Source organism: Salmo trutta, chromosome 23 (genome assembly GCF_901001165.1).
Source record: "Salmo trutta chromosome 23, fSalTru1.1, whole genome shotgun sequence".
Classification (NCBI taxonomy): domain Eukaryota; kingdom Metazoa; phylum Chordata; class Actinopteri; order Salmoniformes; family Salmonidae; genus Salmo; species Salmo trutta.
In genome coordinates this window covers 37,320,249-37,344,891 of record NC_042979.1, presented here as the reverse complement: position 1 = coordinate 37,344,891, position 24,643 = coordinate 37,320,249, and the positions used below count along the sequence as shown (strand labels likewise).

Genomic DNA, 24,643 nt, shown 5'->3' with positions numbered 1-24,643 from the left:
TCCAAAGATTTTCAGAGTGTTTCAAAAACAACAGGTTATCTCAGAAGGTTTAGGTGGTTATGAAGGGAATGTTGAATCTGGCTAATTTAGAATGTGGAATTCTAGAATGTTTCTGATTGTTTCCATGGCCTTCCAAGCTCTGGTTCCTTATGATGCAGGTGATATCACAGTGTTGGCTTGTGACATCATACACAAAACTGCTCAGGCAGGTGCATATTTTATTGTTACCATGACAACAAAACTGACTCATGATAAATTAGCTTTTTAGAAAATGTTTTTTATTAATGCCATTTTCAAAAAAAATTCTCTGGTGTCTCTCTTTCTGGTTTTGTTTGCCTGTCTGTCTGTCTGGGGGGAGGGCGGAATAAAGAGAAAGAGAGGAAGATAAAATAGAGGAAGATTGAGCAAGAGAGACAGACACCCCCCCAAAATAGTGGAAAGGGCCTCGCTGACCACAAAACCTCACTCACTATTAATGAACAAGAAACATATAGTTCAGAGCCATTTCTGGCATAGATGGAGGGAGTAGTGAAAGTGAACATTTTCTGATAAAAGTGTGGCCTCTGTATGGATATACCCTTGTTGTCAGATTGGTAGTGTAGCACCAATACTCTTTTCCTCCTCCTTTCCTCCACTACTGTGATTCATGACTACTGATCTGAAAGGATTCAATAGTTAAAGGTGATGTGTTGGTGTTTGTTGCTTACCTCCAATTGTTTGCTCAGTTTCATAGGGAGTGCTAGTTTACAGGGGTCAATAAACATGGTTACCTGCCCTGTACAGGACTAAACACAGTACAGGCTATGCTCAAACCCTACATCCCAACCTGAGCACTCCATTTTGCCACCTTTGGTCTCTCCATTCTTCCCACCCCTACGGGAGGTCAGCTCCCGCTCAGTACATTTGATTGACAACAAAGGGTTTGTTTGTAAATTGTGTTGTCAAATTGTCTGTGGGTAAATACAGAGGGTTTTGTCTTTCCGAGCGTTCAGAGCGCACACTGAACAATTGACACTGGACGCTCTGGCTGAGGAATACGGTTGATCCAAGCGTTCCTCACAACAGCAGTCAAGCACCCAAGCTAACTGGCTAAAGTTGGCTAGCTTGCTAGCTACCTCCAGACACAAATGAGAGAACAGCTCACTCTGACCATTTTACTCACCCTAGCAGAGCTGGTTAGGCTGTTTACATGTTATCTAGAGTGTTAGTGACTAACTGTGGTTTGGCAACAATTTAATACGTTTTTTTGTCTACATTTACTGACACCGGTCATATTCAGCGGGTGTTGCACGTTCATAAATTCATCAGTTATTCTGCGCTCTGGCACACTCAGATGAGAGTGCTCAGAAATCTGAGTATATAGCCAGAGTGAATTTACGAACATAGGAGATATGCTAACTGGATAACAGTCGTTCAATTTCAGCATAGCTAGCTAGCAAAGCGATTCACATTTCTTGCTAGCTAACCAAATGACACCTGCATCTCTAGCTGTAGCCACCGAAAAACGATATGAGGGAACAAAAATGGGTCACTCACCCACTCCTCTAACGGCATGGCATGTCTAACGGCTCTGTGTTTTTAGCTTGCTAAATAAATAGCCTATTAGCCACATTATGACTGACTTGTGATCATTGCCCTTGCTAGTAAGGCTTGGAATGTATTGACATTCCAAGCCTTAGTGATATTCATCTGTATTTGTCCAGAATATTGAGTAACTGAAACAGTGCATCCTGAATGGAGGCAGCAAACAATGTACCAAACCAGCTGTGATTTACAACCTGATAGCAATATGTTTGGGACGACCAAGAAATGTATTGGTGAATTATATGAATCATGCATTGAACTACATCCATCTATTCTGCCAACAATACCTTACTGTACATCATGGAATTTTGATCCAAATAAAATCTATTTGTAAAACCTCTTATGAAGTTGGTTTTGTAGCATAAACTGGGAATTTGATATTTTTGACTGATATTATGATTGTCTGTTTTTTTCATATCTGGAAAATAGTTCAAACGCTGTGAGTTCCACTTTAAATAAGACATCTCAGTCAGTCCCCCCCAAAACAAATATATAATAAAAAAATACACACAAAAAAACATTTGCACTTGTCTTTTCCTACCAGCACTGACTTTGCTGATAACTGTACTCACTACGACTGTGATGTGGTTGTCTCACCTAGCTGTCTGATCATGATAAGTGCTTCTGCTAAACGACTAAGATGTAAAGAATTTACAGTAATAGTCGTACGTGAAGTTGATACTTCACATAAAATACCCAGACTGGAGAAGAAGGTGAAAGCCTCTTCTCCCTGGTTTATCACTGTCATGGGGAAGTCCTTCAGAAATAGATGCTGTGATGAGTGTTACTTGACTCATATTATGTTTCTTCTCATGGCTGCTCAGTTTGGTCTTGAAGGGACTGCAGTGAGGTGTTTTGACTCAGTGCTCTAGACAGCCATGCTGCACCCATTCCCATAACAACATGTCCTGCTGCACCCATTCCCATAACAACATGTCCTGCTGCACCCATTCCCATAACAACATGCCCTGCTGCACCCATTCCCATAACAACATGCCCTGCTGCACCCCATCCCCATAACAACATGTCCTGCTGCACCCATTCCCATAACAACATGCCCTGCTGCACCCATTCCCATAACAACATGCCCTGCTGCACCCATTCCCATAACAACATGCCCTGCTGCACCCATTCCCATAACAACATGCCCTGCTGCACCCATTCCCATAACAACATGCCCTGCTGCACCCATTCCCATAACAACATGTCCTGCTGCACCCATTCCCATAACAACATGCCCTGCTGCACCCATTCCCATAACAACATGCCCTGCTGCACCCATTCCCATAACAACATGCCCTGCTGCACCCATTCCCATAACAACATGCCCTGCTGCACCCATTCCCATTACAACATGCCCTGCTGCACCCATTCCCATAACAACATGCCCTGCTGCACCCCATCCCCATAACAACATGTCCTGCTACACCCATTTGCATAACAACATGTCCTGCTGCACCCATTCCCATAACAACATGCCATGCTGCACGCATTCCCATAACAACATGTCCTGCTGCACCCCGTCCCCATAACAACATGTCCTGCTGCACCCATTCCCATAACAACATGCCCTGCTGCACCCATTCCCATAACAACATGCCCTGCTGCACCCATTCCCATAACAACATGCCCTGCTGCACCCATTCCCATAACAACATGCCCTGCTGCACCCATTCCCATAACAACATGTCCTGCTGCACCCATTCCCATAACAACATGCCCTGCTGCACCCATTCCCATAACAACATGCCCTGCTGCACCCATTCCCATAACAACATGCCCTGCTGCACCCATTCCCATTACAACATGCCCTGCTGCACCCATTCCCATAACAACATGATCTGCTGCACCCCATCCCCATAACAACATGTACTGCTGCCTCCATTTGCATAACAACATGTCCTGCTGCACCCATTCCCATAACAACATGCCATGCTGCACGCATTCCCATAACAACATGTCCTGCTGCACCCCGTCCCCATAACAACATGTCCTGCTGCACCCATTCCCATAACAACATGCCCTGCTGCACCCATTCCCATAACAACATGCCCTGCTGCACCCATTCCCATAACAACATGCCCTGCTGCACCCATTCCCATAACAACATGCCCTGCTGCACCCCATCCCCATAACAACATGTCCTGCTGCACCCATTTGCATAACAACATGTCCTGCTGCACCCATTCCCATAACAACATGCCCTGCTGCACCCCATCCCCATAACAACATGTCCTGCTGCACCCATTCCCATAACAACATGTCCTGCTGCACCCATTCCCATAACAACATGTCCTGCTGCACCCCGTCCCCATAACAACATGTCCTGCTGCACCCATTCCCATAACAACATGTCCTGCTGCACCCCGTCCCCATAACAACATGCCCTGCTGCACCCATTCCCATAACAACATGCCCTGCTGCACCCATCCCCATAACAACATGCCCTGCTGCACCCATTCCCATAACAACATGTCCTGCTGCACCTATTCCCATAACAACATGTCCTGCTGCACCCATTCCCTTAACAACATGTCCTGCTGCACCCCGTCCCCATAACAACATGTCCTGCTGCACCCATTCCCATAACAACATGTCCTGCTGCACCCCGTCCCCATAACAATATGTCCTGCTGCACCCATTCCCATAACAACATGTCCTGCTGCACCCATTCCCATAACAACATGTCCTGCTGCACCCCGTCCCCATAACAACATGTCCTGCTGCACCCATTCCCATAACAACATGCCCTGCTGCACCCATTCCCATAACAACATGCCCTGCTGCACCCATTCCCATAACAACATGTCCTGCTGCACCCATTCCCATAACAACATGTCCTGCTGCACCCATTCCCATAACAACATGTCCTGCTGCACCCATTCCCTTAACAACATGTCCTGCTGCACCCATTCCCATAACAACATGCCCTGCTGCACCCCGTCCCCATAACAACATGTCCTGCTGCACCCATTCCCATAACAACATGTCCTGCTGTACCCATTCCCATAACAACATGTCCTGCTGCACCCATTCCCATAACAACATGCCCTGCTGCACCCATTCCCATAACAACATGCCCTGCTGCACCCCATCCCAATAACAACATGTCCTGCTGCACCCATTCCCATAACAACATGTCCTGCTGCACCCATTCCCATAACAACATGTCCTGCTGCACCCCGTCCCCATAACAACATGTCCTGCTGCACCCATTCCCATAACAACATGTCCTGCTGCACCCCGTCCCCATAACAACATGCCCTGCTGCACCCATTCCCATAACAACATGCCCTGCTGCACCCATCCCCATAACAACATGCCCTGCTGCACCCATTCCCATAACAACATGTCCTGCTGCACCTATTCCCATAACAACATGTCCTGCTGCACCCATTCCCTTAACAACATGTCCTGCTGCACCCCGTCCCCATAACAACATGTCCTGCTGCACCCATTCCCATAACAACATGTCCTGCTGCACCCCGTCCCCATAACAACATGTCCTGCTGCACCCATTCCCATAACAACATGTCCTGCTGCACCCATTCCCATAACAACATGTCCTGCTGCACCCCGTCCCCATAACAACATGTCCTGCTGCACCCATTCCCATAACAACATGTTCTGCTGCACCCATTCCCATAACAACATGCCCTGCTGCACCCATTCCCATAACAACATGTCCTGCTGCACCCATTCCCATAACAACATGTCCTGCTGCACCCCGTCCCCATAACAACATGTCCTGCTGCACCCATTCCCATAACAACATGTCCTGCTGCACCCATTCCCATAACAACATGTCCTGCTGCACCCCGTCCCCATAACAACATGCCCTGCTGCACCCATTCCCATAACAACATGTCCTGCTGCACCCATTCCCATAACAACATGCCCTGCTGCACCCATTCCCATAACAACATGTCCTGCTGCACCCATTCCCATAACAACATGTCCTGCTGCACCCCGTCCCCATAACAACATGTCCTGCTGCACCCATCCCCATAACAACATGCCCTGCTGCACCCATTCCCATAACAACATGCCCTGCTGCACCCATTCCCATAACAACATGTCCTGCTGCACCCATTCCCATAACAACATGTCCTGCTGCACCCATTCCCATAACAACATGTCCTGCTGCACCCATTCCCATAACAACATGTCCTGCTGCACCCATTCCCTTAACAACATGCCCTGCTGCACCCATTCCCATAACAACATGCCCTGCTGCACCCCGTCCCCATAACAACATGTCCTGCTGCACCCATTCCCATAACAACATGTCCTGCTGTACCCATTCCCATAACAACAAGTCCTGCTGCACCCCGTCCCCATAACAACATGTCCTGCTGCACCCATCCCCATAACAACATGCCCTGCTGCACCCATTCCCATATCAACATGCCCTGCTGCACCCCATCCCCATAACAACATGTCCTGCTGCACCCATTCCCTTAACAACATGCCCTGCTGCACCCATTCCCATAACAACATGCCCTGCTGCACCCCGTCCCCATAACAACATGTCCTGCTGCACCCATTCCCATAACAACATGCCCTGCTGCACCCATTCCCATAACAACATGTCCTGCTGCACCCATTCCCATAACAACATGTCCTGCTGCACCCATTCCCATAACAACATGTCCTGCTGCACCCATTCCCATAACAACATGCCCTGCTGCACCCATTCCCATAACAACATGTCCTGCTGCACCCCGTCCCCATAACAACATGTCCTGCTGCACCCATTCCCATAACAACATGTCCTGCTGTACCCATTCCCATAACAACATGCCCTGCTGCACCCATTCCCATAACAACATGTCCTGCTGCACCCCGTCCCCATAACAACATGTCCTGCTGCACCCATTCCCATAACAACATGTCCTGCTGTACCCATTCCCATAACAACATGTCCTGCTGCACCCATTCCCATAACAACATGTCCTGCTGTACCCATTCCCATAACAACATGTCCTGCTGCACCCATTCCCTTAACAACATGTCCTGCTGCACCCATCCCCATAACAACATGTCTTATGACTGGGATGACAGACTGTGTTCAAAGGTTGATCTGCAGTTATCAGTTATCTCTCTCTCTCTCTCTGAGCATAATATAAACCGGGCACTACAGTCTGCCTAAGGTTGCATGTGTGTACTGTATGTGTGTTTGTGGAGAGGACACACTGACTCACTTTCACTGTTCTGCTGCAGTGACTCAGATGGAGAGAATGAAAGAAAAAGAGAGCGGGACCAATAAGGCAGAGGGCAACCTCATCAGCTCGCCCGCTATCTCAGCATCTGATTCGCTGGGGAATGAATTGATTTGTGATTGACAGCTGAGATTGACGGCTGAGGACGGAGTCTTATCTGACCTCCAGGGTTCTTCTGGGAATAGAAGGAGTGGGAGCTGTTCTGAGAAAGACAGTTGTATGAGTATCCATGACAACTAGTATGAGACAGTTGCACACTATCCAGGAAGTGTTTTTTTTACATGTTATATCCCATCGTTATGTAAAGAATAGGGGCTAGCAAAAACGATATACAAAGTTTTGGTGCGACATTATCCCACTGATGTTCTGAGAACAATCTAAGGGGACGTTCTCTGGGGACGTTATTGTAGTTCCCTGTAAGTTAGCTGGACGTCACTGAGGACCATGTCAGGACCTTTTTAGGACGTTTTCAGGACTTTCATTTTACTAGTCCTTAAGACGTTGTGTGATGGTCCCAAGGGAACGTTCTCTGGGTCCTAAAAACATCATCGGCGACGTCCCCAGGACAAACCAGGAAGTAGACAAAACCTCCATGGGACCATGACACAACATCCTGACAACTTTAGGCGACCATTTTGTGACGACACGAGGGCAATCTAACGACTCATTATTGTTTGCAGGAAAACGAAATACTAACATGCTAAATAGTATTCAAAGTGGTATGTACTTGTAGTAGTGATAGTTGAGAAAGTGCATACTCATGCAGTATGCAAGTACTAAACAGGTGGTACCCGATTCGGAACACAGCCCTCGTCTCCTCTTGGCAGATGAAACATTGTTTCAACCTATCCAGTTGTTTCACATCACTCGTGATAAAGAGATCATAAAACAAAGGAGGCCATTTAAGAGTATTGGAACGCAGCCACTGTCCTCTGGCTTTCTCAAGGCCCCTGTACAAACTGATGGGCATTGAGGCAGGACTACAATGCAGTGATTTTCCACCGGCTGGCTGCCTCTCTACACTGTAGCTGTTTGTCTGTGGGCATGGCTCAACAGGAAGGACTTTAGAGAGAGAGGGAAGGAGAGACAGAGAGGGAGAGAGAGAAAGAGAGAGGATGGGAAAAGGATTCTTAGAAGCCCTGAGCCCCGAGGCGTTTAGTTACGTAAAAGCTCACTTAGTGACCAGAGACACACTTCAACAGTCACACGAACACACTTTAAGTTGTGTGGAATCCAACTTTAGGTTTCAATCTTTACTTAGCAGTTGGAGGCAGTAGCATTAAACATTAAAAGTAAGGGGCTTTCCACGCAGCAGAACTCTATATTTGGCAGGGTAATGTATCCGAAGTGTGTAATAGTCCCTTTACAACAGCAAAGCAGGTGGTTTTCATTTGCTGTGCTTTTGGTCATGGGTCTTGATTATGTACTGTACAATAAGCTTTTGCCAGAGGGTGGCCATAAACACAGCTCCAGAAACTGACAATATTGCTAATGATAATGGTATAAGAATAATGATTGATGATGATAATGTTGATGTTGAGGATGATGAAGATCATGATGATAAATATAGTAATCAGGAAAATTATAATGTTGATGGTTGTGGTGATGACTTCAATGATGTCAGTTATGATGACCCAAACAATTCATTGATGATGATGATGAATGACCCTAACCATCACCCCCCTCTCTCTCTCTCTCTCTCTCTCTCTCTCTCTCTCTGTCTGTCTGTAGGGAGGAGGTCCAACAGAACTGTGTTCGTTGGAAGAAGAAGTTCTCCTTCATCTGTAAGATGAGTGCCAGTCCCACCACTGGAGTCCTGGACCCCTGCATCTGCAGGGTCTCTGTACGCAAGGTAACTACATCTCCCATCAACCCCTGCTATAGTCTTTTACAGTGCCTAAGAATGATACTCTACAGGTGACATTTTCTTAGGGAAACAACCTACTCAGTGAGAAAGAGTTGCCCTGTGTCCTGTCTTTTTAAAATGTTATAGTTATTTTGGGCAACTTTTTCATGACTGCTTGTCATTGCCCAAGTTCTCTCTCTGCCTCAAAAGTGTGTCATAGGTACAGTATTACCTGATACAAGGTAATTCATCTATAATTACTCCTGTATAAGGCATTCTGTGGTAATGTAAGCCTACTCCCTAACCTTTTACCTCTAACTCTGATGTAATTGAATGAGACATTCCTACACCTTTCACACACCTACACACTGGATCAACCTTGGTAGGTGTTTTTCAATGTCTGAAATACGATTTGTTCACTTAGTTCCCATTCCCAAATCTACACACTGTTGCAGACAGCTTAGATCTGTCTATGGACTCTTTTGTTGCTTGTTGTTTACAATGCTAGTTATAGTACTTCTCTCGTTACCATGGTATCAGCAAATATGGGATTGCGAAACATTTCCCTTTCATGTATCAGTAATGGCTGACTGGAGATCAGGGCATAGCTATAATCACACAGCTGCATATCTGCTATTATGACATGGAGTCCTCAGTTCTCAGATCAGTTCATCTGTAGGGAGTGGGGACTCTATGATTCCAACAGTGTAGCATACAAGTGCTCACTGTTAAAGCCACATTCTGTAATACTCTTCAGCATGACAAGCTTAACATGATCATTTATAATCAAACTGTTAAAAGAGGATCCTTCCTTTGTTTTATTTAGTCTCCTCGTGTTAGAATTCACTTGAAAAATTAATTCTAGCTGGTTAACTTTATGTACAATAATAGACTATAGAAGGAAAGAAAGTGTTTGTGCTTCATGCATTTCATCCACTTCTTCTTGTCACTGCAGGAGCTCAAAGGAGGAAAGACGTTTTCAAAGGTAAGACTAAAAAATGTGACATCTCATCTTTAAGCATGCCCCTACTAATGTTGTTTGATTTCCCTGTTTGGCATTTCTGTACAGTTGGCACACACACACACACACACACACACACACACACACACACACACACACACACACACACACACATACACATGTTTGTTTTACTATCCTTGTGGAGGCCAAACAATTGATTCCCGTTCAAAATCCTATTTTCCCTAACCCTTAACCCTAAACCTAACTGTAATGCTAACCCTAATTGTAACCCCTAAGCCTAAAATAGCAATTGTGCTTGTTTTACTGTCCTTGTGAAGACTTCTCGTCCCCACAAGGATAGTGAAAACCAAAAACACACACACACATACACCATATGTACAGTATATCTGGAGCAGATGAGTCAGTGTGTGTGTGTGATACAGTACATTTTTACAGCCCCAATAACGGTAAAACCACTGTGGTTAAAGTCATGGAAAAGAGAATTGGATCCATAGCTCAAGCCAACTAGTATGACATACATGTGACAAAGCCTTGTGACACAGGATGGGACTTTTGGGGAAGGTGTGGAAAACAGTGCAGTGACGTGGACAACTTCTTTCCTTCCTTATTGCTTTTCCAGCTGTAGTGTTTGTGGTTTATAGTGTTTCCACTAGTTTACAGTAAACTGTGTGAAGAAACCTTTTAGCTCTTCAGTGACCCTGACCTAAGTTTTTAGGTGTGACCCAGTCAGGTGTGACCCTGACCTAAGTTTTTAGGTGTGACCCAGTCAGGTGTGACCCTGACCTAAGTTTTTAGGTGTGACCCAGTCAGGTGTGACCCTGACCTAAGTTTTTAGGTGTGACCCAGTCAGGTGTGACCCTGACCTAAGTTTTTAGGTGTGACCCAGTCAGGTGTGACCCTGACCTAAGTTTTTAGGTGTGACCCAGTCAGGTGTGACCCTGACCTAAGTTTTTAGGTGTGACCCTGACCTAAGTTTTTAGATGTGACCCAGTCAGGTGTGACCCTGACCTAAGTTTTTAGGTGTGACCCTGACCTCTAAGTTTTTAGGTGTGACCCAGTCAGGTGTGACCCTGACCTAAGTTTTTAGGTGTGACCCAGTCAGGTGTGACCCTGACCTACATTTTTAGGTGTGACCCAGTCAGGTGTGACCCTGACCTAAGTTTTTAGGTGTGACCCAGTCAGGTGTGACCCTGACCTAAGTTTTTAGATGTGACCCAGTCAGGTGTGACCCTGACCTACGTTTTTAGGTGTGACCCAGTCAGGTGTGACCCTGACCTAAGTTTTTAGGTGTGACCCAGTCAGGTGTGACCCTGACCTAAGTTTTTAGGTGTGACCCAGTCAGGTGTGACCCTGACCTAAGTTTTTAGGTGTGACCCAGTCAGGTGTGACCCTGACCTAAGTTTTTAGGTGTGACCCAGTCAGGTGTGACCCTGACCTAAGTTTTTAGGTGTGACCCAGTCAGGTGTGACCCTGACCTAAGTTTTTAGGTGTGACCCAGTCAGGTGTGACCCTGACCTAAGTTTTTAGGTGTGACCCAGTCAGGTGTGACCCAGTCAGTGTTTGGTCACCTGGTGGACCATTACCAATAGACCCATTTCCCAGATGTCATGAAAAGTTGCGCACAGTTCGTCATCATAAACCTCTTCATTTACCTGGCAGTGGCTACGATCACATGCAACTTTAAATGGAGCTCATGCAAGTTAACAAACACGTCGTCACATGGTTATCAAGCTAGCAAGCCAGCGAGGCAAGGTAGAATATCATAACTAGAGCTAGATAAAGCCGGTAGAATAATATACTTGTTGAACATAGCTATAGCCATCAGTCTTATGTGTTTTCATGGTCATCACTCACTGGTAAGTTTGTCAAGATCACGACTTTAGCGTTAAGGTCCTTCTTAAATTGCGGTAGCATTTGCTTACCTTGCCTTTGCAGCCATGAAAAACACTCTCAAAGGACAAATAGTTACAGAACATACATGTTTTTGTTTATGTCGAACTGATTATCAATAATACAACATAATGCAAGTCCTTTATACTGCAAAACCTTATGTTAATGCATTGTTTAAAGTGCTTAGGGAAAGCAAATTGTCTTGTCCCAGTAGTGATGTGTAGAGTTGTAGTGACATGTTTTGGGGATTTAGAGATATATCTATTATTTTGAATGCTAGAAAGTGAACAAATGTATTTAATATATTGTATTGATAAAAAATAACAAGGCTATAAATAAAATAACTATTTTATTTACTAGTACAGTTTTATGTTATTGGTGTTACTGCCTTGAGCATTCTCTCCAGAAGCAAACTGTTACCATGGGAGGGTCTATAATTATTAGCTAATCACACCTTTTACTATGTCATACATTTGAGGATTCCATTGATAATTTGATGTCTAAATACAAAGTTAGTCCATTTAAATGAAGGGAAATAACATTGTGGGCAAAATGATTAATCATATCACTTTAGTAAATGTTTTTTTAAAGTGTTGAAGACCTTAAATGGAGGCCACAAATGCTGAAATCTAAGAAAAATCGAATTGACCAAAAATGTCTCATTGTTGTTAGTATTGCTACCGGTGGCACAATGTTATCATAATGGCAATGTTATCATAATGGTAATGTTATCATAATGGTAATGTTATCATAATGGTAAACACATGTTTAAGCCATTAAGCTACCATATGTGTTGATTTAGAATGGGAAGATGTACCCCCCCCCCCCCCCACACACACACACACACACACACACACGATGCTTGCTTGTAAACAAAACATTGCTTTATAGGTTCTTTGGGTTTCTAGAAATGACTGACGCATGGTAATAGCCTCTTCAAAGTGTGTAGACTTGTGTCTTGAAGAACTTCTGCATTTAGTCTCTTGCCTCACAAGATTTAGTTGGGAAACAGATTGTCCTTTTTGATGTTGATAACAGTACAAGGGAACTATGAAGCACTCACAGTGTGAAGAGGCAGGGTAGAGGCCAAACATGATTCTAGTGATTCTAATGCTGCTTATTGACAAGGCATGTGACTGGTGACCTTCAAGTCTTCATGACGCCAGTTTCTTTATGGAGGAGGAAAGTGTGACGACATGGTCACCCATTAGAGGAGGAAGTGTGTGTGTGTGGTTTGGTGTGGTGTGTGTGTGTCTGTGTGTTAAGGCTGGCTGGATGTTATCATTGGGCTAGTGCTTCCCTGTCCTCCTCGTTTCCTCCATATTTGCTGACCCCGTTCATCCGGGAAGAAGGCACTGCACCGGAATGTCCGCTGAGTCAGCCGAAAGAAAAGGAGAGAAAGTGAGAGACAGAGACAGAGAGAGGGCATGTGGCATGGGAGGATAGGAGGTCTTTGACCTCTCCAGGCCTGTAGGAGTTTGACACAGAGGGACATAGGGACAAGAGGAAGTACTATAGAAAAGGTCTTCTAGTTCTCTGTGTTCTGATGTGTTTGTCCAGTCCTTCTTCCTCTCAACAGTACAGGCCGGTGTCTGCCCAACGAACAGTCCTGCGTGCCAGACGCATGGCACTCCCCCCAGTGTCTGTCAGAGATATAGTGGCTGTGGGAAGGGACTCCGCTTACAGTTTGTGAATGAAAATGAATATATTAAGACGAGGTTTCTGATCTGCACGTGTGCTTTGAAACCTTGTCTTCTGACCACATAAAAGGAAGGAGTAGGATAATCTGGAGATTCTAGTGTGACTCACAGTTTAGATGACCGGCGAGGTTGTTGGATTATAGCCCCCGAAAGCAGAAGTCTGGGGATATAAAAAAGAAAGGGGAAAAAAAGCAACACTGCACTTCTTTTACTGGTAACCATTAGTCAGCCGAACCCCAACCGACACAATCATATGGTGTCTTGACCATGTTGCTGTGACCAACAATATTGTGTGTGTGTGTGAGTGCATTAAGCTCCCTCTCTAGTTTTAAAGCTGCTTTTTGCTAGAGACTTTATGATCTACCAGTGGTCTTTCCCAGGGGTCACTTGGTCACCAAATGTGTCCTCAAACAGGGTCACTTGGTCACCAAATGTGTCCTCAAACAGGGTCACTTGGTCACCAAATGTGTCCTCAAACAGGGTCACTTGGTCACCAAATGTGTCCTCAAACAGGGTCACTTGGTCACCAAATGTGTCCTCAAACAGGGTCACTTGGTCACCAAATGTGTGCTCAAACAGGGTCACTTGGTCACCAAATGTGTCCTCAAACAGGGTCACTTGGTCACCAAATGTGTCCTCAAACAGGGTCACTTGGTCACCAAATGTGTCCTCAAACAGGGTCACTTGGTCACCAAATGTGTCCTCAAACAGGGGCACTTGGTCACCAAATGTGTCCTCAAACAGGGTCACTTGGTCACCAAATGTGTCCTCAAACAGGGTCACTTGGTCACCAAATGTGTCCTCAAACAGGGTCACTTGGTCACCAAATGTGTCCTCAAACAGGGTCACTTGGTCACCAAATGTGTCCTCACACCTGTAACAATAATAAAGTGGTAAAACGTTGACATAATGTGTAACTGATGAGCTTTGCTGCCACCCACCCACTGTATTTGCCTGTCATAAAGACAACTTTACACTGTCATAATAAGCATGACATTACCAATAATAACATCTTATTTAACTAGGCAAGTCAGTTAAGAACAAATTCTATTTTACAATGACAGCCTACCCCGGTGACGCTGGGCCAATTGTGCACCGCCCTATAGGACTCCCAATCACAGCCGGATGTGATACAGCCTGGATTCGAACCAGGGACTGTAGTGACACCTCTTGCACTGAGATGCAGTGCCTTAGACCGCTGCGCCACTCTGGAGCGTCTGTCAAGCTATGACACCTAACAACTCAAATACATGTCTTTAATAGACAAGGTTTGAGTTATCTTACACTATAAAACCAAGGCCTGGAAAAGGACTTACAATGAAGTTTCGATCATGGTTTCTGGTTTAACAGTGTCTGATGTGGTCTCATAAGCAACCATGGTGCCTTAATTGTGTAATTATGTCACAAGAGAGAGAGTCATGTGACTTCAAAGGCTCTATGTTGTCAGGGAAACAGCTTAAAAAGTAATGTTTACCAAAGGTTGAGTTTGTCGGTGTAATGGTTGTGAAAGCTGTCACAATGTTTGGAGCTGCATTTATTGATCCAGCCATTTTGTATATAAGCTTACAAGATGGCGCCGACAGACTTTGTTTCTAGCGAGGTACTGTTCGACATTGACTGCACTGCTGGAGCTAGAAACACAAGCGTTTCGCTGCACCTGCTTAAACATCTGCTAATCTGTGTACGAGACAAATAAACTTTGATTCGATTTTTATCTTTGGAGTGGAACATCCCTTTAAGTTAATAAATCATTATTATTAAAGATTTATATTATTATAAAGACCTCTGGGACATTTTCTGGAGCAGTTTGGAGATTTATTAAGATTGTAGCGAGAATTGAGTGAGTGGAATCCTGAACACTAAACTAATTTATACAGAAGACAACAACTATAAGGAAAAAATATGCTATTGAAATCCTGCTGTAATTGTCTCTTAGTTGGACCAAGGGTACAACAGCACCATACCTGGTCAGCAATGGTTTCACTGGCTGGTCGCATATTATGTTATGGACAGTGCCTTCGGAAAGTATTCAGACCCCTTGACTTTTTACACAGTTTGTTACGTTACAGCCTTATTCTAAAATGGATTACATTTTTTTAAATCCTCAGAAATCTACACACAATAACCCATGGACTCCATAAACAGGTTTTTTGACATTTTTGCAAATGTATTAAAATAAAAAAACAGAAATACCTTATTTACATAATAATTCAGACCCTTTGCTATGAGACTCGAAATTGAGCTCAGGTGCATCCTGTTTCCTTTGATCATCCTTTAGATGTTTCTACAACTTTATTGGAGTCCACATGTGGTACATTCAATTGATTGGACATGATTTGGAAAGGTCCCACAGTTGACAGTACATGTCAGAGCAAAAACCAAGCCAAATGAGGTCGAAGGAATTGTCCACAGAGCTCCGAGACAGGATTGTGTCGAGGCACAGATCTGGGGAAGGGTACTAAAACATTTCTGCTGCATTGAAGGTCCCCAAGAACACAGAGACCTCCATCGTTCTTAAATTGAAGAAGTTTGGAACCACCAAGAGTCTTCCTAGAGCTGGCTGCCTGACCAAACTGAGCAATAGGGGGAGAAGGGCCTTGATCAGGGAGGTGACCAAGATCCCGATGGTCACTCCGACAGAGCTCTAGAGTTCCTCTGTGGAGATGGGAGAACCTTCCAGAAGGACAACCATCTCTGCAGCACTCCACCAATCAGGCCTTTATGGTAGAGTGGCCACTCCTCCGTAAAAGGCACCTGACAGCCCGAGTTTTCCGAAAAGCACCTAAAGACTCTCAGACCATGAGAAACAAGATTCTTTGGTCTGATGAAACCAAAATTGAACTCTTTGGCCTGAATGCCAAGCGTCACATCTGGAGGAAACCTGGCACCATCCCTACAGCATGGTGGTGACAGCATCATGCTGTGGGGATGTTTTTCAGTGGCAGGGACTGGGAGACTCCAGTACAGAGAGATTCTTGATGAAAACCTGCTCCAGAGCGCTCAGGACCTCAGACTGGTGCGAAGGTTCACCTTCCAACAGAACAACCCTAAGCACACAGCCAAGACGACACAGGAGTGGCTTCAGGACAAGTCTCTGAATGTCCTTCAGTGGCCCAGCCAGAGCCCGGACTTGAACCTGATCAAACATCTCTGGAGAGACCTGAAATTAGCTGTGCAGCAACGCTCCCCATCCAACTTGACACAGCTTGAGAGGATCTGCAGAGAAGAATGGGAGAAACTCCCCAAATACAGGTGTGCCAAGCGTGTAGCGTCATACCCAAGACGACTCGAGGCTGCAATCGCTGCCAAAGGTGCTTCAACAAAGTACTAAGTAAAGGGTCTGAACCAGTTTTTGCTTTGTCATTATGGGGTATTGTGTGTAGATTGATAAGGGGGAAAAAACGATTTAATCAATTTTAGAATAAGGAGGAAAGGGGAAGAGGGAGAGGGCTAGGGGACAGGGGGAGAGACAGTAGTGAGAGAGAGAGGGGGTGGGGTGGTAGGGAGAGAGGAGGAAGAGGGAGAGGGCTAGGGGACAGGGGGAGAGACAGTAGTGAGAGAGAGAGGGGGTGGGGTGGTAGGGAGAGAGGAGAGAGGAGGAAGAGGGCTAGGGGACAGGGGGAGAGACAGTAGTGAGAGAGAGAGAGGGTGGGGTGGTGGGGAGAGAGGAGGAAGAGGGAGAGGGCTAGGGGACAGGGGGAGAGACAGTAGTGAGAGAGGGGGGTGGGGTGGTAGGGAGAGAGGAGGAAGAGGGAGAGGGCTAGGGGACAGGGGGAGAGACAGTAGTGAGAGAGAGAGGGGGTGGGGTGGTAGGGAGAGAGGAGAGAGGAGGGAGAGGGCTAGGGGACAGGGGAGAGACAGTAGTGAGAGAGAGAGAGGGTGGGGTGGTAGGGAGAGAGGAGGAAGAGGGCTAGGGGACAGGGGGAGAGACAGTAGTGAGAGAGAGAGAGGGTGGGGTGGTAGGGAGAGAGGAGGGAGAGGGAGAGGGCTAGGGGACAGGGGGAGAGACAGTAGTGAGAGAGGGGGGGGGGGGTGGGTAGGGAGAGAGGAGGGAGAGGGCTAGGGGACAGGGGGAGAGACAGTAGTGAGAGAGAGAGGGGGGTGGGGTGGTAGGGAGAGAGGAGAGAGGAGGAAGAGGGCTAGGGGACAGGTGAGAGAAGACAGTAGTGAGAGAGAGAGGGGGTGGGGTGGTAGGGAGAGAGGAGGGAGAGGGAGAGGGCTAGGGGACAGGGGGAGAGACAGTAGTGAGAGAGAGAGGAGGGTGGGGTGGTAGGGAGAGAGGAGGGAGAGGGAGAGGGCTAGGGGACAGGGGGAGAGACAGTAGTGAGAGAGAGAGAGGGTGGGGTGGTAGGGAGAGAGGAGGAAGAGGGAGAGGGCTAGGGGACAGGGGGAGAGACAGTAGTGAGAGAGAGAGAGGGTGGGGTGGTAGGGAGAGAGGAGGGAGAGGGAGAGGGCTAGGGACAGGGGGAGAGACAGTAGTGAGAGAGAGAGAGGGTGGGGTGGTAGGGAGAGAGGAGGGAGAGGGAGAGGGCTAGGGGACAGGGGGAGAGACAGTAGTGAGAGAGGGGGGGTGGGGTGGTAGGGAGAGAGGAGGGAGAGGGCTAGGGGACAGGGGGAGAGACAGTAGTGAGAGAGGGGGGGTGGGGTGGTAGGGAGAGAGGAGGGAGAGGGAGAGGGCTAGGGGACAGGGGGAGAGACAGTAGTGAGAGAGAGAGGGGGTGGGGTGGTAGGGAGAGAGGAGGGAGAGGGCTAGGGGACAGGGGGAGAGACAGTAGTGAGAGAGAGAGGGGGTGGGGTGGTAGGGAGAGAGGAGAGAGGAGGAAGAGGGCTAGGGGACAGGGGGAGAGACAGTAGTGAGAGAGAGAGAGGGTGGGGTGGTAGGGAGAGAGGAGGGAGAGGGAGAGGGCTAGGGGACAGGGGGAGAGACAGTAGTGAGAGAGGGGGGGTGGGGTGGTAGGGAGAGAGGAGGGAGAGGGAGAGGGCTAGGGGACAGGGGGAGAGACAGTAGTGAGAGAGAGAGAGGGTGGGGTGGTAGGGAGAGAGGAGGAAGAGGGAGAGGGCTAGGGGACGGTAGTGAGAGAGAGGAGGTAGAGATAATAGTGGAATAAGGGTGAGAGAGAGAAAGGTAAGAGGACTGAGAGACATACATGCGGTGAGGGATATTAGTGGGCCCTAATGGAGTGAGAGTATTTACGGTTGGGTGATCTCACCAGCCTCCCATGCCAATAGTTATGTAATGGCACATTGGGGGGGGGTGTTACCCCCCAGTAAAGAGAGAGACTGAAATGGCACGCTGAAAGCGTACACTCCATGCTTGATGTGTTCATATGCCCTTGTCTCTATATCTCACGGGTAGCTAGTTTGAAACCATACACACTGAAATTAAACATGCCTAAATACAACATGACTAGGGAAACGCCTTGTTACAATGGGGACCAGGTGTTTTAACACCTGACCATGGTACACAGTTTTCATCAAACATATTTATTAACATCATCTCTCTGTCACTCTCTCTCTGTCACTCTCTCTCTGTCACTCTCTCTATGTCACTCTCTCTCTGTCACTCTCTCTCTGTCACTCTCTCTATGTCTCTCTCTCCCTGTCACTCTCTCTCTGTCACTCTCTCTCTGTCACTCTCTCTCTGTCACTCTCTCTATGTCACTCTCTCTCTGTCACTCTCTCTCTGTCACTCTCTCTATGTCACTCTCTCTGTCACTCTCTCTATGTCTCTCTCTCTGTCTCTCTCTCTCTGTCACTCTCTCTCTGTCACTCTCTCTCTGTCACTCTCTCTCTGTCACTCTCTCTATGTCACTCTCTCTATGTCACTCTCTCTGTCACTCTCTCTATGTCTCTCTCTCTGTCTCTCTCTCTCTGTCACTCTCTCTATGTCACTCTCTCTATGTCACTCTCTCTCTGTCACTCTCTCTACGTCTCTCTCTCTATGTCTCTCCCTCCAGCTGGGCTTTGCTGACCTCAACATGGCGGAGTTTGCTGGCTCAGGCTCCACTGTGCGCTGCTGTATCCTCGAGGGCTACGACACTAAGAACACTCGTCAGGACAACTCCATTCTCAAGGTAACCACACACACAAACTCATACGTTCACATGAGCTTATCGAAACCCCATGTGCAAAGATGTGTCCTTTGTACACGTGGTGGCGAAACCCAGAGAGCAAGACCATGTTGAGACTTGTTCAGGAATGGTTCAGGTTGAATAAACAGTTTGCCTTCCCACTCGGCATTGGGTCGGTATTTGCAGGGCCCCTAAATGGTTATCTGATGGATGAATAGAAAGATATTGCCAGGTGCCCCTCTCTTTTATATAGCTTACTCACATAACATACATACTTTCATTTGACCATAGAAACATTGTATTACACTGAGGAAGTGAACAGTAGTTATTCTACTACAAAGGCTGCAGTGTTTTGTTGTAACAATATACAATGATGTTGATAGTGATTATGTTGATGATGATAATGTTATTACAATTTTTTCTAGGTTACTATTGGAATTACACTTTTGTCGGGGGATCCTTGCTTCAAAACGTGAGTTGGACCTCTGGCGCCACCGCTTGGCCAGAATGTATACCATCAACGTAGCTTGCGAAATAGAGTCTAAAATATAGATTATTTTGTTGCTTGAAGTCACTACAAGGAACACTCATAGACTCTCTACCACTGATCTAGTTCTACAAGATTTCCTCCTCTCACTCTCATCCAAACTTTGGTTTTCTTAAACTTTGTCAACTTAGTACTTTTCATTCTCATAGTACCCTTGGTTGTTTAGTTCTTCTGTGACAAATATGATCAAATATTACTTCATTAATCTGTGTTTTCAATGCTTACTTTGAACTTAATTACACAATGACCTTTGACCTTCTAGGCCCCCCAGCACAGCCAAGTCCATCTCGATCCCGGGCCAGGACCCCTCCCTGCAGCTGGACTGTAAAGGCGAGGGCACCGCTGCCAACTCAAACCCTCCCCCAGGGGGCGTCATCAGGACATCATCAGGACGGCCCCTCAAACCCAGACTCCCCTCAGGTCCCCTCAACTCTGGTACAACATACCATCACAGCCAATCACAGCTGACTGTTTACACATTATTTATTTGTATCTATTTAATCGTTTGATTGTCATTTCAATAAGTTGACTCCTGTGTTGTCTATATGGGGTGCGATTTGTAGCATGCTACTGTGTATTTTGTGAAAAAGTGTAATTCTGTGCCACAGAAAGCTAACATGATCCTGTGTGTTGTGTTGTGGCTCCAGGTCTACCCGAGCAGTTGGAACAGAACCTGCCCAGCCCAGATGAGGTCTTCCACATAGGACACTCCCGGAACTCCAGCTATGCCAGCCAGCAGAGCAAGATATCAGGTCAGTCAGCCTCTTTTGGATTGCCATGTTGTGTATGTTGGTAGGAGAAGAGTGAAGCTGCCCCTAGGTGCTGATATTGGGTCTGTTTTGCATTTCCCCACTAATGGTTAAGGTTAGGTTTAGGGGAGGGGAAGTTTATCCTATATCTGTACCTAGAGGAAACTTCGCACTGGAGCATTTTGGCACGGGGCCATAGCTACTCAAGTCAGGGTCTCCATTCGCCCATAGATGACATCTTAGCCCTGGACAAACTCAATTTGGTTCCAGTGATTTGATGTAAAAGATTCCATGATTTCATGATTTCATTATGGACAAATAATATCAAGTCTGGCATGGGGTTATATGACAACATGTGTGAGTGTGTGTGTGTGTGTGTGTGTGTGTGTGTGTGTGTGTGTGTGTGCGTGTGCGTGTGCGTGTGCGTGCGCGTGCGTGAGCGTGTGTGTGTGTGTGTGTCTAATTGACTTTATGTCTTCCCATCCTCCCCTCTCCTCCAGGGTACAGTACGGAGCACTCTCGCTCCTCCAGCCTAACAGACCTCACACACCGCCGTAACACCTCCACAAGCAGTAGCACCTCTGGGGGCCTGGCCACCCCCACCCAGACCCCCCATGCACACGCCCTCGCCAACCCCCACCCCCTTGCAGCAGACCCCCAGACAACCGGAGAGCCGGGCACCAAGTGTGAAAGGCCACCGCGGCCACCGCGGCCCATCCTGCTCTCCAACAGACCCTCCAGGCAAGCTACAGCACACACACACACACACACACACAAATATACACACACAGACACACACACATATTTAAGCAATAAGGGGGTGTGGTATATGGCCAATACACCACGGCTAAGGGCTGTTCTTAAGCACAATGCAACACGGAGTACCTGGATACAGACCTTAGCCGTGGTATATTGGCTTTATACCACAAACCCCTGAGATGCCTTATTGCTATTATAAACTGGTTACCAACATAATTACCGTAAATTCCGGACTATAAGCCGCAACTTTTTTCCCACGCTTTGAACCTCGCGGCTTAAATAATGACGCGGCTAATATATGGATTTTTCTCGCTTTCAATTTTTTTTTCTCCAAAAAAAACACATTCTGTGACGTGCTCAGTTTTTTGGTGGCATGAAGCTTTCATTAGACCAATGAAATTGCCGAACGGGTTACGGTCAAAAACTTTTTTGTTTACTGTTTAGATTAAATCGAGCGCTCTCAAACTTCCCATCATTCTGATTACGGTAGTCATTTTGTCACCCTCATCATGGCAAAGACACGGAGAAATGCATATGATGCAGCTTTCAAGTTGAAGGCGATTGATCTGGCTGTTGGAAAAGGAAATAGAGCTGCTGCACGGGAGCTTGGTCTTAATGATTCGATGATAAGACGTTGGAAACAGCAGCGTGAGGAATTGACTCAGTGCAAAAAGACAACTAAAGCTTACTGCTAATTTTCTATTTTTTGTTACAAGCCGTGTTTCGTTAAAGCCTATTTATTTTTGTTACAAGCCGTGTTTCGTTAAAGCCTATTTATTTTTGTTACAAGACGTGTTTCGTTAAAGCCTGTGTAAAGTTAATTTGTTTCAATGTACCGGTAGGCACCTGCGGCTTATAGACATGTGCGGCTTATTTATGTTCAAAATAATATATATTTTTTAAATTCAGTGCTTATATTCAGGTGCGCTTAATAGTCCGGAAATTACGGTAGATCAGTAAAAATAACTATTTTGTCATACCTGTGGTATACGGTCTAATATACCACGGTGGTCAGCCAATCAGCATTCAGGGCTCGAACCACCCAGTTTATAAAAACACACACACGCCACACATATACACTGATTTTGCAAAACATTAAGAACACCTTCCTAACATTGAGTTGCACCCCCCGTTTTTGCCCTCAGAACAGCCTCAATTCGTCAGGGCATGGACTCTACAATGTGTCGAAAGCGTTCCACAGGGATGCTGGCCCATGTTGACTCCAACGCTTCCCACAGTTGTGTCAAGTTGGATGGATGTCCTTTGGGTGGTGGACCATTCTTGAGACACACGGAAAACTGTTGAGCGTGAAAATCCCAGCAGCGTTGCAGTTCTTGACACAGTTCTTGACCGGTGCGCCTGGCACCTACTACCATCCCCCGTTCAAAAGGCACTTAAATATTTTGTCTTGCCCATTCACCCCCTGAATGTACACATTGTTTTAAGGCTTAAAAATCCTTCTTTAACCTGTCTCCTCCTCTTCATCTACACTGATTGAAGTGGATTTAACAGATGACATCAATAAGGGATCATAGCTTTCACCTGGTCAGTCTGTCATGGAAAGAGCAGGTGTTCTTAATGTTTTGTACACTCAATGTATATTTGTACGCTCAATGTATATACAGTACCAGTCAAAAGTTTGGACACACCTACTCATTCAAGGGTTTTTCTTTATTTTTACTATTTTCTACATTTTAGAATAATAGTGTAGACATCAAAACTATGAAATAACACATATGGAATCATGTAGTAAGCAGAAAAATATGTTAGATTCTTCAAAGTAGCCACCCTTTGCCTTGATGACAGCTTTGCTCACTCTTGGCATTCTCTCAACCAGCTTCATGAGGTAGTCACCTGGAATGCTTTTCCAACAGTCTTGAAGGAGTTTCCACATATGCTGAGCACTTGTTGGCTGCTTTTCCTTCACTCTGCGGTCCAACTCATCCCAAACCATCTCAATTGGGTTGAGGTCGGGTGATTGTGGAGGCCAGGTCATCTGATGCAGCACTCCATCACTCTCCTTCTTGGCCAAATAGCCCTTACACAGCCTGGAGGTGTGTTTTGAGTCATTGTCCTGTTGAAAAACAAATGATAGTCCCACTAAGCGCAAACCAGATGGGATGGCGTATCGCTGCAGAATGCTGTGGTAGCCATGCTGGTAAAGTGTGCCTTGAATTCTAAATAAATCACTGACAGTGTCACCAGCAAAGCACCCTCACACCATCACACCTCCTCCTCCATGCTTCACGGTGGGAACCACACATGCAGAGCTCATCCGTTCACGTACTCTGCATCTCACAAAGATGGACTCATCAGACCAAAGGACAGATTTCCACCAGTCTAATGTCCATTGCTCGTGTTTCTTGGCCCAAGCAAATTTCTTATTATTATTGGTGTCCTTTAGTAGTGGTTTCTTTGCAGCAATTCAACTTGGTCTTTTACCAAATAGGGCTCTCTTCTGTATACCAACCCTACCTTGTCACTACACAACTGATTGTCTCAAACGCATAAAAGAGGGGAAAAAAATCACAAATTCACTTTTAACAAGGCACACCTGTTAATTGAAATGCGTTCTAGGTGACTACCTCGTGAAACTGGTTGAGAGAATGCCAAAAGTGTGCAAAGCTGTCATCAAGGCAAAAGGTGGCTACTTTGAAGAATCTAAAATATATTTAGACTTCTTGGGTTACTACATGATTCCATATGTGACATTTCATAATGTTGATGTCTTTACTGTTATTCTACAATGTAGAAAATAGTAAAAATAAAGAAATTACCCTGGAATAAGTAGGTGTGTCCGAACTTTTGACTGGTACTGTATATACACACACACATATATTTGTATTTCTTTGTCATGACATTTATTCCCAAAAATCTAAATTGTTGCTGGGCCAAAAACACTGAATATAAAGAAAGGAAAAGCATGCAGACAGTAGATTTTTTTTACATTTACATTTTAGTCATTTAGCAGACACTCTTATCCAGAGCAACTTACATTAGTGAATGCATACATTTCATACATTTTTTTTTTTCCTGTGCTGGTCCCCCGTGGGAATCGAACCCACAACCCTGGCGTTGCAAACGCCATGCTCTACCAACTGAGCCACACAGGACCATGCTACTCAGAAGTGCTTTATTCCTGCACTTCAACCAATTACTTTTTGGCAGTACTATATCGAACGCCGTTTTGGTTGTACCGTGTCAAAAAGGTACACTTCAAATATGGAGACAAGTATGACCTGATTAGCGTTCAATAGTTCTAGTCTTGGTGAGACATTGCTGGTTAACTTCAG

General features: G+C 45.9%; 1 protein-coding gene across 1 annotated transcript in view; it reads left to right on the top strand.

Moving 5' to 3' along the window:
- Nucleotides 1-24,643, top strand: part of eeig1b (estrogen-induced osteoclastogenesis regulator 1b) — an 83,550-nt gene that overhangs the window by 52,361 nt on the left and 6,546 nt on the right. Inside the window, exons 3-9 of the mRNA XM_029710153.1 lie at nucleotides 8,538-8,658; nucleotides 9,608-9,637; nucleotides 19,182-19,298; nucleotides 19,721-19,767; nucleotides 20,105-20,277; nucleotides 20,490-20,594; nucleotides 21,092-21,332. Of these exons, the coding sequence (XP_029566013.1) occupies nucleotides 8,538-8,658; nucleotides 9,608-9,637; nucleotides 19,182-19,298; nucleotides 19,721-19,767; nucleotides 20,105-20,277; nucleotides 20,490-20,594; nucleotides 21,092-21,332 (834 nt within the window). The remainder of the gene's footprint in view (nucleotides 1-8,537; nucleotides 8,659-9,607; nucleotides 9,638-19,181; nucleotides 19,299-19,720; nucleotides 19,768-20,104; nucleotides 20,278-20,489; nucleotides 20,595-21,091; nucleotides 21,333-24,643) is intronic.